Below are 16255 nucleotides of genomic sequence, written 5' to 3' on the forward strand. Positions count from 1 at the left end.
ATTCTATATATTCTAGTTTCTTATTTGATTCTATATATTCTAGTTTCTTTTTTGAATAAAGTTAGACCATACTACTGTTTTGTTTTGTGATTTCCACAATAATGCATACATAATAACGTGGTGCTTCATTATGAATTTCGGAAAAATAACAAAACTTTTTAGGAGTATTTTCATGTTACCTATTACCTAACATGGTGTTTAATCCCCTGCATCTCCCAAATTCTGTTTCTGTTTCTCTTTTTAAAGCAAGCACTAAGCTTCAAAGACTGCAACATATAAATGACCTCAATTGGCATTATAAATAGTTTCTTCAACCAGAGTTTTAGAACCTTTATGATAAAAAGAATAATAAAAGACGGAGGAATTTTCCCAGCAGACACTAAAACATGCAATCACACTAATGGCTCAAGGTCAACGAAGTCTGATCTGCCGGAGAGTAATCCCAGTACAAGGGCAAACAGCCATAACCCATAAATTTAACTCCAACAAGTTATACTAGAGCAAGTACGTATAATATAACCAAAGTATTCAAACACATTGGTGGTCAATATAACAAGAGCATTTCAGCACTGCTAATATGTTTACCACACTAGATCGTAAGCATTAGGACTCAAGAGGCACTGACATCTCACCAGACCATGAACTGAATGTCACTGGGATGCTCTCTTGTTGCAATACATGACCAGTGTTGGTTTTGTCAAGTGGCGATGCTGCTCAAGAGGCACTAGCCATGGATTCTATAAGGAGCTGGTAACCTTCTGGAACAGCTGTCTGTGTAAGCACACATTCCGCCAACGCTGGAACATCTGCATTGATGTCCAAAAATTTGGCCAGCAGCAGTAGTAAATGGAAATCTGAGATTCGCTTCACAAAAGAGAGATTCTTTGTTCGATTGAAATGATCTTTTAATGCTCTCATGCTCACTGGAATATTCCTGTTTTCAATAGGAAATGATGATGATAGAGGACCCTGCGCAGTCATAAGAATTCACATGAGACGAGAGCAGAAAAGAGTAGATGTTCAAAGTATATATTATCACTAGTACGATAGCAAAGGAGAAAAGAAGACAAAGGGAGAAGGGGCTCGAAGGAAACTCTAAGCATCCGTCCAACAATTGCAACAGCAGCACATATGTGCAAAATAAATATTAAAAAGGAAATGAAAAGAAAATTGACAAAATAACAGGTATCTGCGTGGAACTGTCAAAGACATCACTTTTGCATCTCTTTCACCTCTGGAGACTCAATTTTCATTGGTCAAACCACTGTGGTAGAATTATAGCCAATTGTAGCTTCAGTCTCACTCTAATATATATCAAAGCTTAAAACTACCACAAAGTCCTGCACTTTGAAATCTGGTAAAGCAGCCAAAAGTAGTTGGGAATGATGTAGGCTTATAGATTAATCGCCAAAATTGGATGTCACATACTGGAGTTCTCTCTCTTTTGGCTTCAAGACAGAAATCATAACACCACCTAGCACCACGTCTTCTTCCTACCTAATCAGAAAGTAACTTGATTTGATGCTTAATCTAAGAGCAGAGACAACTACCACATGATTCTAAACACATTTTACTAAATTAGGAGCATAGTGTTGCCTTCAGTAGCTATTACATCTTATCACAAATCACCAACTATATCAGATGATAAATCAAAATGATTATTTTCCTCATTATAGCCTAACAGCATCTGAGGATCATCCAGCAAAAGACATCCAAATTCCGCCAAAACCAAATGACTGATGCAGCACTTAACAGGAGGTAATCTGAGCAACAGAGGAAGGGATTTTGGAATATTTTGAATTACAGTTTGGAAAACATTAAGATTTGCAAGTTTCATGTTGAAAACATACTAGCACACTTCAAACTGAGTTTACAATAAGCATATTGTATTCTCTGTCCAAAACCTTACTGGGAAGCCCCTTGCCAAGGTGTCCTAGGCAGGCACTGGAAAAACCACATTTGCCGTGCACTTCGCTAAACCAAAGACTTTAGGTCCGAAAGCATTGGATTTGATAACGATACCTTCATGAATGAGATCTTAATGCATCATTAATATGTTCTTGATTTTACGGGAAAAAAAGAGCTTTTTTGTGATCAAATAAATGAATTTTACTGAGCACCTCTCACTTGATAATATATCCAACCTGTCAGGACCAAAATCGGTACCAACTACAGCTTGCACTGCTATACTCCATCACCCGCGTTATGGGTAACATCAATTCCCCAACCATCTTATTTATCACGTGATTCACATCAAGTGAGAGGGGATACAACTAGTGGAGGGAAACTAAATGAAGAAAAAATGTAAAATAACTCCCTAATGGAAAGATTCAAAGATATTGTTCTGTGCATTCTAATATTAATTAAAATTCAATTAATCCTGCCAAAAGCTGACATGGAGGGAGAAAAAATTGCAGGAATCTTAGTGTTGTTTTCTTTCCTTCCATTCAATTTTTGGGTAGGGCAAGGGACACATAAGAAGATATTGGCATTTTTTTTTTCCCTTCCATTTTTGGTGGAAAGAGAATTAACCAAACATATGAGTTGAATGTAACAATAATACTATTGCAGAAGAGGAGATGGGCTGATGCTCAAGCCTGCTAATTTTCTAATGGAGTCGAAGCTGTAGCCTAAAAATTTATAGGTCAATAAGCTCGAGCCTAAACATTCAACGTCCAATGACCTCAGGCTAGGTAAAGCCCTAATTTCAAACTTGAACCAACCCCTAGAAATGTTCTTTTGACATTAAAATTTTTATCATAGATAAATGAGTTCATGTCTGCGGATATCATGCTTCATGTTACGCCCAAAAAGTGGAAAAAAGGAAAAAGAAACAAAGCAGAGTTCTCCTACCAAACAAATACAGCTAACAGAAAGATGACAAGCTGAAAGAGCAAATAAGAGACTAAAATATGATGAAACATGCTGCATCACCTACTAAAAGAAAACTAAATTGCCCAGAAATTCTTTAAAAGGTAGTAACTTTAGCCATTAGAGAGATACCTACTATTTAAGATATTCTCAAGCTACACTACTAGGTAGCAGGTTCTACCATCCACACCCTCTTACAGGCTCTAAATGTAGGGCGAAGGCATATGGCATCAAATCTCTATTTAGGGGTTTGACCAATGACCTATTGGCTATAAAAACCATCTAAAGCATACAGTTGCTTGAAATAAGCATGTATTTGACACATGTCATAGGAAGGTCTTGCCATCTTCAGCAATTCCAACCAAACACTGATTAAAAAAGGCATCTTTTAACACCATAGTTAGAAGTGTCACCACTACTCCTTACCAATGTAGTAATTCTTTTACTCAATCTGTTTGTCACTGCCTTCCTTTTCCTCCTCGTAGTATAATACAAAGTTACTCATTTTATGCAATATAAGGGAAGGAAACAAACATGATTCTCATAATCAAATCCAAACAACTAATCAAGACAATAAGTAAACAATCCAAAGAGAATAACTCCATACATAGAAAAAATATGCAATAAAACCAACGTACCTGATGATCAGCAATCTTGACAACGACCAAGAAAAAGTCGTTATCAACTTCTCTAGTGTCCTTTACTCCAACCACCACATCTTTCTTCATCTTAGAAAGCTTTGGATCAATCATCTCATCCTTATTAACCTCTGTCTCAAACCACCCTTCTTTAAACAACCTAACACACATATCACTCATCTGAAACGCCTCAAAATGTACATCCGCAGCACCATCCTCATTCACCTCGAGCTTCACTATAGCCGTCACCCACTCCTTCAAATCACCCTCCGCATGTAACTCAGCCGCCTGCAAAACTTCCGCAGTCGACATTGTGTAATCCTTTTTATCCTGACTAATTGTCTGTGTAAATATAAACCCTACTTTCCTCATCCCTAATCCAATAGCTAACGCATCCACTACTTTCTCCTCATCAGGATCGCGTAAAAGTATCAAACTTTCCTCCGTCCCCTGCTGTGGAGGCTCGTAGATGAAATCAACCTCCACTTTCCCCTCAGGGGACACTGTGCCGTACATAAACCCGCCGCGTTTCACGGCAAACGCTAGGGTTTCGTTCACATAATGCTGAAACGCATTGGCTGCGTCGCGATCGAACGAAACCAGCTCACAGTGAGGGTTTTCTTGTCTTGTAACTCGCATTTGCTTTGCAATTAGGTCATCCATGGTCATCTTTTTACCGAATGAACCGGCGGGGTTGACAGCCGGACCGGCGACGGTCCGCTCGCCCTCGTAAGCGAGGTACACTATCGAGCCGTGGGTTAAGTTGAGAGAGGAGATTGGTGTATTAGGATTTGACATGTCGGTGAACCGGGTCCAATCATCAAGGGTTTTGGCGAGCAAAAGGTTCTGATTTGTAGATAGGGTTTGGGATTGAATTGGAACTCGAAGCTGGGAATCGATTTGAGCTTTGAGTTGGGAAATTGTGGCGTGTGGATTGTCAATGGTGACTCGTTCTAGCCCATCTCTGCTTCTGATTCTGATCATCATCTTTGCTGATTAAACACTTGTAATTTGATAATTTATGTATGTACAGCAATAAACTAAGAGATTTATGGTGATATTAAGGGAATTGAGGTGTTTATATAGGTAAACACCATTGAAGGATAAAGGTGGAGTGCAGTGCAAGAGAGGTTTTTTCAGAATCTGTAAGGAAATTGGACCGACGAAGAAGAAAGGAAGTAGGAAGTAAAATCGTGACTTGTGTAAAGTATATTATCTAGTAGGAGATTTATTCTATTTTGGATTGGGCCTGGGCTTTGCGGATCAGTCCAAATTAGGTATGGAGTTGGACATGTTTTGGGCTGGACTTTGTAGATCACTCCTAATTGGATTTGGAGTTGGACATGTTTGCACTTTTATGTGGGAGAAATTCAAAAATAGCCAGATTTACAAGCGGTCATTCAAAAATAGTCACGGTTTCAAAAGTAATCAAAAATTAGCCACTTTCATGTAAAGATAAATCTGAATGAAAACACTGTTCAAAATCCAGAAAAGTAATCCAGTATAATATATTGGAGTTCCAATATATTATACTGGAGTTCCAGCATAAGTATATCGGTCCAGCATAATATACTGGAGATTGGAGCACCGGTCTCCAATCTTCAGTATATTATACTGGAACTTTTCGCGTGTTGGAGTTCCAGCATAATATGCTGGAAGTTCATACATATGTGCACCGATCTCTAGTATATTATGCTGGAACTTTCCGTGTTGCAGCAAAATAGTGGCTATTTTTCAATGACTTTACAAACGCTGGCTATTTTTGAATGACTAGTCCGAAAACTAGCTAGCCTGTGCTATTTTTACCTTTTATGTGGGTGAAAAATTGTGTAATTTCTTGTTCCTTTTCCCCTATTTTTAATTGGTCAGATCATTCAGCTTTTTTTTGCTAAAAGTTAACAAAACAATTTATGCAAATTGACAAAATTAAACAAAAAATTGTCCAAGATGGTATTCTTGTACCATCTTGTAAAGCACAACAAAATTCCTAAGCTAACAGAATAAGCAACATGAAAGCGAATAGGACCAGAAACTGATTAGGCAACAAATAAGTGAATAGGACCAAAAACTAAATCAGAACCACTTAAGGTATGATTGTAGTGTTCAGAAAGCAAGATAGACGAAAATTAGAAGAAGATTGTGTCTGATATGAAGAAACTTGTACTTGTGGTATATATTTTTCATGAGAAAGTCATTTTCTATTGTTTGGTTATCGAAATAAAAAAAATGACTTTTCTCACTTTTAATGAACTTTCTATTTCATATTATTCTTTTCAATTAACACTTAGACATTATTATTAATTTTGAATACTAAAAACTTTCATTAAAACACGCTCCGGTCTGCTAGTAACATTACTAAGCTTGTCACTAACAACCAACACACTAGAGTACATTTTAAAGAAATTTAACTTTCGAATCGTGAGGAAGGAAAGAAATAGAAAATTAATTTATTGACCTATTGAGCTTTGTTGTGGGTACTTTTCCTTGCATTATTTGCGAGCATAACAGGAAAGTATTGATGAGACAAATGAAAAAAGGAATAGAGACAGGAAAGGCAAAAGTTGTAACGATCAAATACTTTATAGTCATTGGAAAGTTGCATAACATTTTGAATTTGAATACTACTGCTCACTACTACAACTCTCTCCATTCTACAAGTTGACTACCAAAACTGTGGGACCCAAAATGGGGCCCCTTCCAAAAACTTTGGATTTTACTCTCTTGTCCTCATCTGCCCCAGCCGTTTCTCTTTTTGAATCTCTATATTTTTGTTCATTGGTACTTTAGTGATACAACAAAGATAAAATTTATAACCGTTGTTACTCCTTTTTTTCTTTACTTTTTTACTCTATACTTTAGAAGAGTTGGACCGTAATGAAGAATAAAGGGGTTGATAAAACAAGGAATACCGTTGGATTTAAACTTTGCATCTGAGGAGTACGTAATAGCAACTACTAAATCGTATCTCCAATTCAAGGATTTGATATATTTTGCTTAGTGGTTAATGTGTTAGAATTATTGCAGGAGGTTTCTTTCGTATCAAAATTTTGGTGAGGAGGTTAAGTAAGATGGTTTAGCTCCAGAAACAATATTTATGCATCTTCTTAACTTATAGATAGGATTCCTATCATTTTGGTGAAAAATACAAGGGTGAGGAGTCGAATATCGTCTATCCTCAACCTCTACATGCCATTGATAAATTCAAACAGAGAAATTAGTACACCACATATTACAACTAACAGCCCCATTACAAGGTTGGAAAAAAAGCTAACGCGCTAACCGTTAGCTTAGTATAGTTTTTACAATGGAAAAATAATAGACGATAAGAGTATTGTATGGGGTCAAATTCTGCCCACTACGGTAGCAACGACCCGCGACTAGGCAATAGTCGAAACGAGGGTACGACCTAAGAATGTCGGGGTGAAACGTGCCTTTAGGTCTCGTCGTCTCCTCGAAAGCACGTGACCTATCTCTGCATTATTTTATTGTTTCAAGGGAGTTCACTTGTTATATAAAGGAGGATCCCAATGTTGTAAAGGCATCTGATCTTTGAATAACAAACTCTTTTTCTCTCTCTCTATTTCTCTCTCTCTCTCTAAACAAGCACTCCTTTCTCTCTCGAATATCCAAGTTGTTGAAGCAATAATAAGCATAATACATATTTCTAGGTCTCATTATATTCGATTACGATTTACCTGTGATTCATTTTAATTATTTTTTCGCTTATAAAGTAATCAGTATCTTTTGAGCCAAATAATTTTGCGCCGTCTGTGGGGATTTCGGCAATCGAAACCATAGTTCATACCTAGGATATCAAAAAACAACGGTCACCGTTCTTCGTACTCCTCAGAAACCGAACGATGGCAGAAAGAGAAGCACGGATGAAAACAATAGCAGATGTGGCAGTGAAGAGGCTGCCCCTCATCCGATCCCAAAAACCTTCAAGATGCCACCTTACTTGAGAATATATGACGGGACTACGGATCCCGAGGACCACCTGATCCACTATGTGACCGCTGTGAAGGGCAAAGATTTGTCAAAAGAACAAGTACCATCCGTATTGCTGAAAAAGTTCGGAGAAACGTTGACAGGGGGGCCCCTAACATGGTACTCTCAGCTGCCAGCTAGGACAATATCAACATTCGAAGAAATGGCGGATAAGTTCGTCACCGCCCATGCAGGAGCAAAGAAAGCAGAGGCCAGGGTCAACGATATCTTCGCCGTCAGGCAAACCATAGGAGAGGGACTCAGGAACTTCCTGGCCAGGTTCAATAGGGTAAGGATGAGCCTACCAAATATATCGGAAGGCATGACTGTCGCAGCCTTCCAAAACGGGCTGAACAGAGATGGTTCGAGGGCGACCAAAAAGCTACTGAGCCGACTCATGAAATATCCCCCCACCACATGGGAAGAGATCCACAACGCCTACTGTGCCGAAGTACGAGCGGATGAACGACCTCAATGGACCGACCCAACGGCTAACGACGATACAATCAGAAACAAGAAGGGATCGACGCAACGACGGGCGACGGGAACAGCTCCCACGCTTCAACAAAGAAAGGCATCAGCCCTACGTTAAATCCTCCCATCCACCACCGCCGAGGCACACAGAGGCATTGCAACGACATGTCGCTCCACTCCGGAACGAAAAAGGTAAAGGTATGCCCCCTTTATTATCTGCCCATAACTTTTGCGTGTCTCCCACAGAAATAGTATACGCACTGGAGAAACTGGGCACCAAGGTGCAATGGCCGCAGAAGATGAAATCAGATCCTACCACAAGGAGATCGAATGTCCTGTGCGAGTTCCGTTAGGAAAGAGGACACAAAACCGAAGACTGCATAGGTCTACGACAAGAAGTAGTCAGGATGTTGAATCATGGACACCTGAGGGAGCTGCTTAGCGATAAGGGAAAGACCAACTTCGCACGAGGGCGGGAACAACCCCAAGGGCTGCCGAGACCACCTTCGCCAACACGCACCATAAACATGATCGTCGGAGGCGGCGATGATCCAACAATCAACCACGTAAAGTTCACCACCACGCACAAACTGAAACGAACAATCGCCCATGAACGGTATGACGACTTCGAAGAGAGTATCATCTTCGATAAGTCCGATGCCGACGGTTTATCTTTTCCTCATTATGATGCTTTGGTCATAACTTTACGTATTGCCGATACTGATGTTAAGAGAATCATGGTTGACGACGGAAGCGGCGCCTGTATTATCCATCCAAGAGTCCTCATGCAAATGAGACTTGAAGATAAGATAATACCGCGTTGCATAACACTAACTGGTTTTAACAATGCAGTAGAACGGACCTCCGGGGAGATATCATTGTCGGTTTTGGCAGGGGGAGTCACGCCGGAAACCACTTTCCACGTCATGAACCAGGAGACAGCCTACAACTCCATCATAGGACGCCCTTGGATACACGCCATACGAGCAGTCCCTTCAAGCTTCTACCAAGTAATCAAGTTCCCCATCCCATGGGGAATGTTTAGCATTCGGGGCGAGCCGCGCACCGCACAAGAATGCTACCGAATCGCTCAAGACTGCGCCCACACCAAACAGTTGGAGGGAGTAAGTGCGGAGGCATAGCAATCAGCCATGTCGGGGACTAAGGTCGACCCGACAATGGAAGCCATCGAAGATCCCGACGTCGTAGAAGCCTGCAAAGCGACGGTCGAGGATCTCGACCCAGTCCAACTAGACGTCACCAACCACACAAAGAAAGCCTACATCGGGCACAGCCTCTGCGATCCAAGTAAGTACCGTGAATTTCTAACTAACCACGCGGATCTGTTTGCCTTTTCTCATTCAGATATGCCGGGGATCCCGAAAGACATCTCCACCCACAAGCTGAACGTCGAACCGCTGTATCCGCCCGTGCGGCAATTCAGAAAAAAGTTCAATGCCGCAATCAACGAGGCGGTCAGTGAAGAAGTAGATATGCTATTGGCCAACGGGTCCATCAGAGAAGCAAAATACCCCCAATGGGTCGCCAACGTCGTCATGGTCAAAAAGAAAAACGGGAAATGGAGAATGTGCGTAGATTTCACCGACCTTAACAAGGCGTGCCCAAAAGATTCATTCCCGTTACCCCACATCGACCAGTTGATCGACGCCACGGCAGGACATGAACTGCTAAGCTTCTTAGATGCCTACTCCGGCTACAACCAGATCATGATGGCCGAAGAGGACCAAGAAAAGACAACTTTTATCACCCACCAAGGGACGTATTGCTATAAGGTGATGCCCTTCGGGCTCAAAAACGCAGGGGCAACGTATCAGAGATTGGTCACCAAAATGTTCAAAGAACAGCTCGGCAAAACCATGGAGGTCTATATCGACGATATGCTAGTGAAGTCGGCAAAGAAAGAAGACCACATCGACCATCTAAAAGAAGCCTTCGACATATTAAGACGGTACGGGATGAAGTTGAACCCAGAGAAATGCGCCTTCGGCGTGGCCTCGGGAAAATTTTTGGGTTTCCTCGTGTCACAACGGGGTATCGAGGTCAACCCGGACCAAATCAATTACTGGGGTCTGGGGAGGGTAGTGTGTACACAGACCTTACTCCTACCCCGAAGGAGTAGAGAGGTCCGAAAGACCCTCGGCTCAAGAAAATAAAAAGACAAAAAGGAGACAATATTAGTATCAACAAAGAAATCATATGAAAAACAGGAACAACATAAAATGCAGAAGAAAGATGCAAAGCAAAAGCGATAGCTAGTAAAAGAGAGAGATAAAAATAGCCAGATTTCAAGCGGTCATTCAAAAATAGTCACGGTTCAAAAGTAATCAAAAATTAGCCACTTTCAATGTAAAGATAAATCTGAATGAAAACACTGTTCAATCCAGATCCAAAGTAATCCAGTATAATATTAGTTGGATTCCAATATATTATACTGATGGTTCCAGCATAAGTATATCGTCCAGCATAATATACTGGAGGATTGGAGCACGGGTCTCCAATCTTCAGTATATTATACTGGAACTTTTCGCGTGTGTTGGAGTTCCAGCATAATATTGCTGGAAGTTCATACATATGTGCACCGATCTCTAGTATATTATGCTGGAACTTTCCTTGTTGCAGCGAAAATAGTGGGCTATTTTTTCATGACTTTACAAACGCTGCTAGTTTGTGCTAATTTTTGTGTAAATGTGCTATTATTAGTGCGGGAATAGTACCATTGTGTATTTCTTAACCTTTGTAGTTGTCCTATTTATTTTGTGTTTAATTGGCTTGTCCTTTTCCACCATTTTTATGGTCAATCCATTCAAGCTTTTTTTTGCTAAAAAGTTAACAAAAACAATTTATGCAAATTGACAAAATTAAACACAAAAATTGTCCAAGATGGTATTCTTGTACCATCTGTAAAGCACAACAAATTCCTAAGCTAAACAGAATAAAGCAACATGAAAGCGAATAGGACCAGAAACTGATTAGGCAACAAATAAGTGAATAGGACCAGAAAACTAAATCAGAACCACTTAAGGTATGATTGTAGTGTTCAGAAAGCAAGATAGACGAAAATTAGAAGAAGATTGTGTCTGATATGAAGAAACTTGTACTTGTGGTATAATATTTTTCATGAGAAAGTCATTTTCTATTGTTTGGTTATCGAAATAAAAAATGACTTTTCTCACTTTTAATGAACTTTCTATTTCATATTATTCTTTTCAATTAACACTTAGACATTATTATTAATTTTGAATACTAAAACTTTCATTAAAACACGCTCCGGTCTGCTAGTAACATTACTAAGCTTGTCACTAACAACCAACACACTAGAGTACATTTTAAAGAAATTTAACTTTCGAATCGTGAGGAAGGAAAGAAAATAGAAAATTAATTTATTGACCTATTGAGCTTTGTTGTGGTACTTTTCCTTGCATTATTTGCGAGCATAACAGGAAAGTATTGATGAGACAAATGAAAAAAGGAATAGAGACAGGAAAGGCAAAAGTTGTAACGATCAAATACTTTTAGTCATTGAAAGTTGCATAACATTTTGAATTTGAATACTACTGCTCAACTACTACAACTCTCTCCATTCTACAAGTTGACTACCAAACTGTGGGACCCAAAATGGGGCCCCTTCCAAAAACTTTGGATTTTACTCTCTTGTCCTCATCTGCCCCAGCCGTTTCTCTTTTTGAATCTCTATATTTTTGTTCATTGGTACTTTAGTGATACAACAAAGATAAAATTTATAACCGTTTGTTACTCCTTTTTTTCTTTACTTTTTTACTCTATACTTTAGAAGAGTTGGACCGTAATGAAGAATAAAGGGGTTGATAAAAAGGAATACCGTTGGATTTAAACTTGGCATCTGAGGAGTAGTAATACAACTACTAAATCGTATCTCCAATTCAAGGATTTGATAATATTTGCTTAGTGGTTAATGTGTTAAAGAATTATTGCAGGAGGTTTTTTTTCGTATTCAAAATTTTGGTGAGGAGGTTAAAGTAAGATGGTTTAGCTCCAGAAACAATATTTATGCATCTTCTTAATTATAGATAGGATTCCTATCATTTTGGTGAAAAATACAAGGGTGAGGAGTCGAATATCGTCTATCCTCAACCTCTACATGCCATTGATAAATTCAAACAGAGAAATTAGTACACCACATATTACAACTAACAGCCCCATTACAAGGTTGGAAAAAAAAGCTAACGCCGCTAACCGTTAGCTTAGTATAGTTTTTACAATGGAAAAATAATAGACGATAAGAGTATTGTATGGGGTCAAATTCTGCCCACTACGGTAGCAACGACCCGCGACTAGGCAATAGTCGAAAACGAGGTAACGACCTAAGAATGTCGGGGTGAAACGTGCCTTTAGGTCTCGTCGTCTCCTCGAAAGCACGTGACCTATCTCTGCATTATTTTTTATTGTTTCAAGGGAGTTCACCTGTTATATAAAGGAGGATCCCAATGTTGTAAAGGCATCTGATCTTTGAATAACAAACTCTTTTTCTCTCTCTCTATTTCTCTCTCTCTCTCTAAACAAGCACTCCTTTCTCTCTCGAATATCCAAGTTGTTGAAGCAATAATAAGCCATAATACATATTTCTAGGTCTCATTATATTCGATTACGATTAACCTGTGAATTCATTTTAATTATTTTTTCGCTTATAAAGTAATCAGTATCTTTTGAAGCCAAATAATTTTGCGCGTCCTGTGGGGATTTCGGCAATCGAAACCATAGTTCATACTAGGATATCAAAACATACGGTCACCGTTCTTCGTACTTCCTTCAGAAAACCGAACATATGGCAGAAAGAGAAAGACGGATGAAAACAATAGCAGATGTGGCAGTGAAGAGGCTGCCACCTCATCCGATCCCAAAAACCTTCAAGATGCCACCTTACTTGAGAATATATGACGGGACTACGGATCCCCGAGGACGCAACCTGATCCACTATGTGACCGCTGTGAAGGGCAACGATTTGTCAAAAGAACAAGTACCATCCGTATTGCTGAAAAAGTTCGGAGAAACGTTGACAGGGGGGCCCCTAACATGGTACTCTTCAGCTGCCAGCTAGGACAATATCAACATCGAAGATAATGGCGGATAAGTTCGTCACGCCCATGCAGGAGCAAAAGAAGCAGAGGCCAGGGTCCAACGATATTTCGCCGTCAGGCAAACCATAGGAGAGGGACTCAGGAAACTTCCTGGCCAGGTTGTTCAATAGGGTAAGGATGAGCCCTACCAAATATATCGAAGGCATGACTGTCGCAAGCCTTCAAAAACGGGCTGAACAGAGATGGTTCGAGGGCGACCAAAAAGCTACTGAGCCGACTCATGAAATATCCCCCACCACAATGGAAAGAGATCCACACGCCTACTGTGCCGAAGTACGAGCGGATGAACGACCTCAATGGACCGACCCAACGGCTAACGACGATACAATCAGAAACAAGAAGGGATCGACGCAACGACGGGCGACGGGAACAGCTCCCACGCTTCAACAAAGAAAGGCATCAGCCCTACGTTAGATCCTTCCATCCACCACCGCCGAGGCACACAGAGGCATTGCAAACGACATGTCGCTCCACTCCGGAACGAAAAAGGTAAAGGTATGCCCCTTTATTATCTCCATAACTTTTGCGTGTCTCCCACAGAAAATAGTATACACACTGGAGAAACTGGGCACCAAGGTGCAATGGCCGCAGAAGATGAAATCAGATCCTACCACAAGGAGATCGAATGTCCTGTGCGAGTTCCTTTAGGAAAGAGGACACAAAACCGAAGACTGCATAGGTCTACGACAAGAAGTAGTCAGGATGTTGAATCATGGACACCTGAGGGAGCTGCTTAGCGATAAGGGAAAGACCAACTTCGCACGAGGGCGGGAACAACCCCAAGGGCCGCCGAGACCACCTTCGCCAACACGCACCATAAACATGATCGTCGGAGGCGGCGATGATTCAACAATCAACCACGTAAAGTTCACCACACGCACAAACTGAAACGAACAGATCGCCCATGACGGGTATGACGACTTCGAAGAGAGTATCATCTTCGATAAGTCCGATGCGACGGTTTGTCTTTTCCTCATTATGATGCTTTGGTCAATAACTTTACGTATTGCCGATACTGATGTTAAGAGAATCATGGTTGACGACGGGAAGCGGCGCCTGTATTATCCATCCAAAGAGTCCTCAATGCAAATGAGACTTGAAGATAAGATAATACCGCGCGTTGCATAACACTAACTGGTTTTAACAATGCAGTAGAACGGACCTCCGGGGAGATATCATTGCCGTTTTGGCAGGGGGAGTCACGCTGGAAACCACTTTCCACATCATGAACCAGGAGAACAGCCTACAACGCCATCATAGGACACCCTTGGATCAACGCCACTGCGAGCAGTCCCTTCAAGCTTCTACAAGTAATCAAGTTCCCCACCCCATGGGAAATGTTTAGCATTCGGGGCGAGCCGCGACACCCACAAGAATGCTACCGAATCGCTCAAGACTGCGCCCACACCAAACAGTTGGAGGGAGCAAGTGCGGAGGCATAGCAATCAGCCATGTCGGGGACTAAGGTCGACCCGACAATGGAAGTCATCGAAGATCCCGACGCCGTAGAAGCCTGCAAAGCGACAGTCGAGGATCTCGACCCAGTCCAACTGGACATCACCAACCACACAAAGAAAGCCTACATCGGGCACAACCTCTGCGATCCAAGTAAGTACCGTGAATTTCTAACTAACCACTGCGAATCTGTTAGCCTTTTCTCATTCAGATATGCCGGGGATCCCGAAAGACATCGCCACCCACAAGCTGAACGTCGACCCGCTGTATCCACCCGTGCGGCAATTCAGAAGAAAGTTCAACGCCGCAATCAACGAGGCGGTCAGTGAAGAAGTAGATAAGCTAGTGGCCAACGGGTCCATCAGAGAAGCAAAATACCCCCAATGGGTCGCCAAAGTCGTCATGGTCAAAAAGAAAAACGGGAAATGGAGAATGTGCGTAGATTTCACCGACCTTAACAAGGCGTGCCCAAAAGATTCATTCCCGTTACCCCACATCGACCAGTTGATCGACGCCACGGCAGGACATGAACTGCTAAGCTTCTTAGATGCCTACTCCGGCTACAACCAGATCATGATGGCAGAAGAGGACCAAGAAAAGACAACTTTTATCACCCACCAAGGGACGTATTGCTATAAAGTGATGCCCTTCGGGCTCAAAAACGCAGGGGCAACGTATCAGAGATTGGTCACCAAAATGTTCAAAGAACAGCTCGGCAAAACCATGGAGGTCTATATCGACGATATGCTAGTGAAGTCGGCAAAGAAAGAAGACCACATCGACTATCTGAAAGAAGCCTTCGAGATATTAAGACGGTACGGGATGAAGTTGAACCCAGAGAAATGCGCCTTTGGCGTGGCCTCGGGAAAGTTTTTGGGTTTCCTCGTGTCACAACGGGGTATCGAGGTCAACCCGGACCAAATCAAGGCAATAGACGCAATACCTGAGACTTTGAACAGCAAAAAGCAGTACAAAAGCTGACGGGGCGAATAGCCGCCCTATCCCAGGTTCATCTCGAGATCCTCCGACAGGTGCCACAAATTTTTCAACGTACTGAGGAAAGATCACGGGCTACAGTGGAACGAGGAATGCATCGAGGCCCTGAGAAAATTAAAGGCATATTACTTCACCACCGCTGCTAGTCAAAGCGAATCCAAGCGAGCCTTTGCTAGTATAATCTTGGCGGTATCCGAAGTCGCCGTCAGCGCAGTCCTGGTTCGCGAAAACAAAGGTACGCAGTCTCCTATCTATTATATCAGTAAAATCCTAGTGGATGCCGAGACACGGTACCCACACCTCGAGAAATTGGCCCTGGCACTGGTCGTAGCTTCACGAAAGCTTAGACCCATATTTCAGTGCCACCCATAAAGGTAATAAGATCTTCCCCCTGAGGAGCATCCTACACAAGCCGAGCTGTCTGGGAGGCTCGCCAGATGGGCCATAGAGCTCAGCGGAGCACACATATCCTATCACCCAAGAAACGCCATCAAATCACAGGTACTTGCCGACTTTGTCGCCGATTTCAGCACAGAGATATTGCCGAAGGCGGAATTGGAGACCATTTGTGCTTCCTCCAATGACGGCCTTTGGACTCTCTACACTGACGGCGCCGCCAATGCCTCGGGCTGGGACTGGAACTCGTTCTCGAAGTCCCACGGGCGAAGTGATTCGCCAGTCCATACGATGCCCCGAGAT

The 16255-nt window shown here is 41.8% G+C and overlaps 1 protein-coding gene across 1 annotated transcript; it reads right to left on the bottom strand.

Annotated features, from left to right (window-relative positions):
• Window positions 275–4729, bottom strand: LOC109227523 (NPL4-like protein 1). The gene is made up of 2 exons (XM_019392719.1): window positions 3510–4729; window positions 275–969 (listed from the first exon to the last, which is right to left on the bottom strand). Exons 1-2 carry the CDS (start codon window positions 4494–4496, stop codon window positions 715–717), a joined length of 1242 nt encoding a protein of 413 aa, XP_019248264.1. The 5' UTR covers window positions 4497–4729; the 3' UTR covers window positions 275–714.

Source organism: Nicotiana attenuata, chromosome 6 (assembly GCF_001879085.1).
Source record: "Nicotiana attenuata strain UT chromosome 6, NIATTr2, whole genome shotgun sequence".
NCBI classification, from domain to species: Eukaryota; Viridiplantae; Streptophyta; class Magnoliopsida; order Solanales; family Solanaceae; genus Nicotiana; species Nicotiana attenuata.

Excerpts from the sequence above, each read along its gene's own strand:
- LOC109227523 (XM_019392719.1), bottom strand. The coding sequence starts at position 4,496 with ATGATGATCAGAATCAGAAGCAGAGATGGGCTAGAACGAGTCACCATT. Across the intron at positions 970-3,509 it reads TCAAGATTGCTGATCATCAG|GGTCCTCTATCATCATCATT; the intron begins GTACGTTGGTTT and ends ATGACTGCGCAG.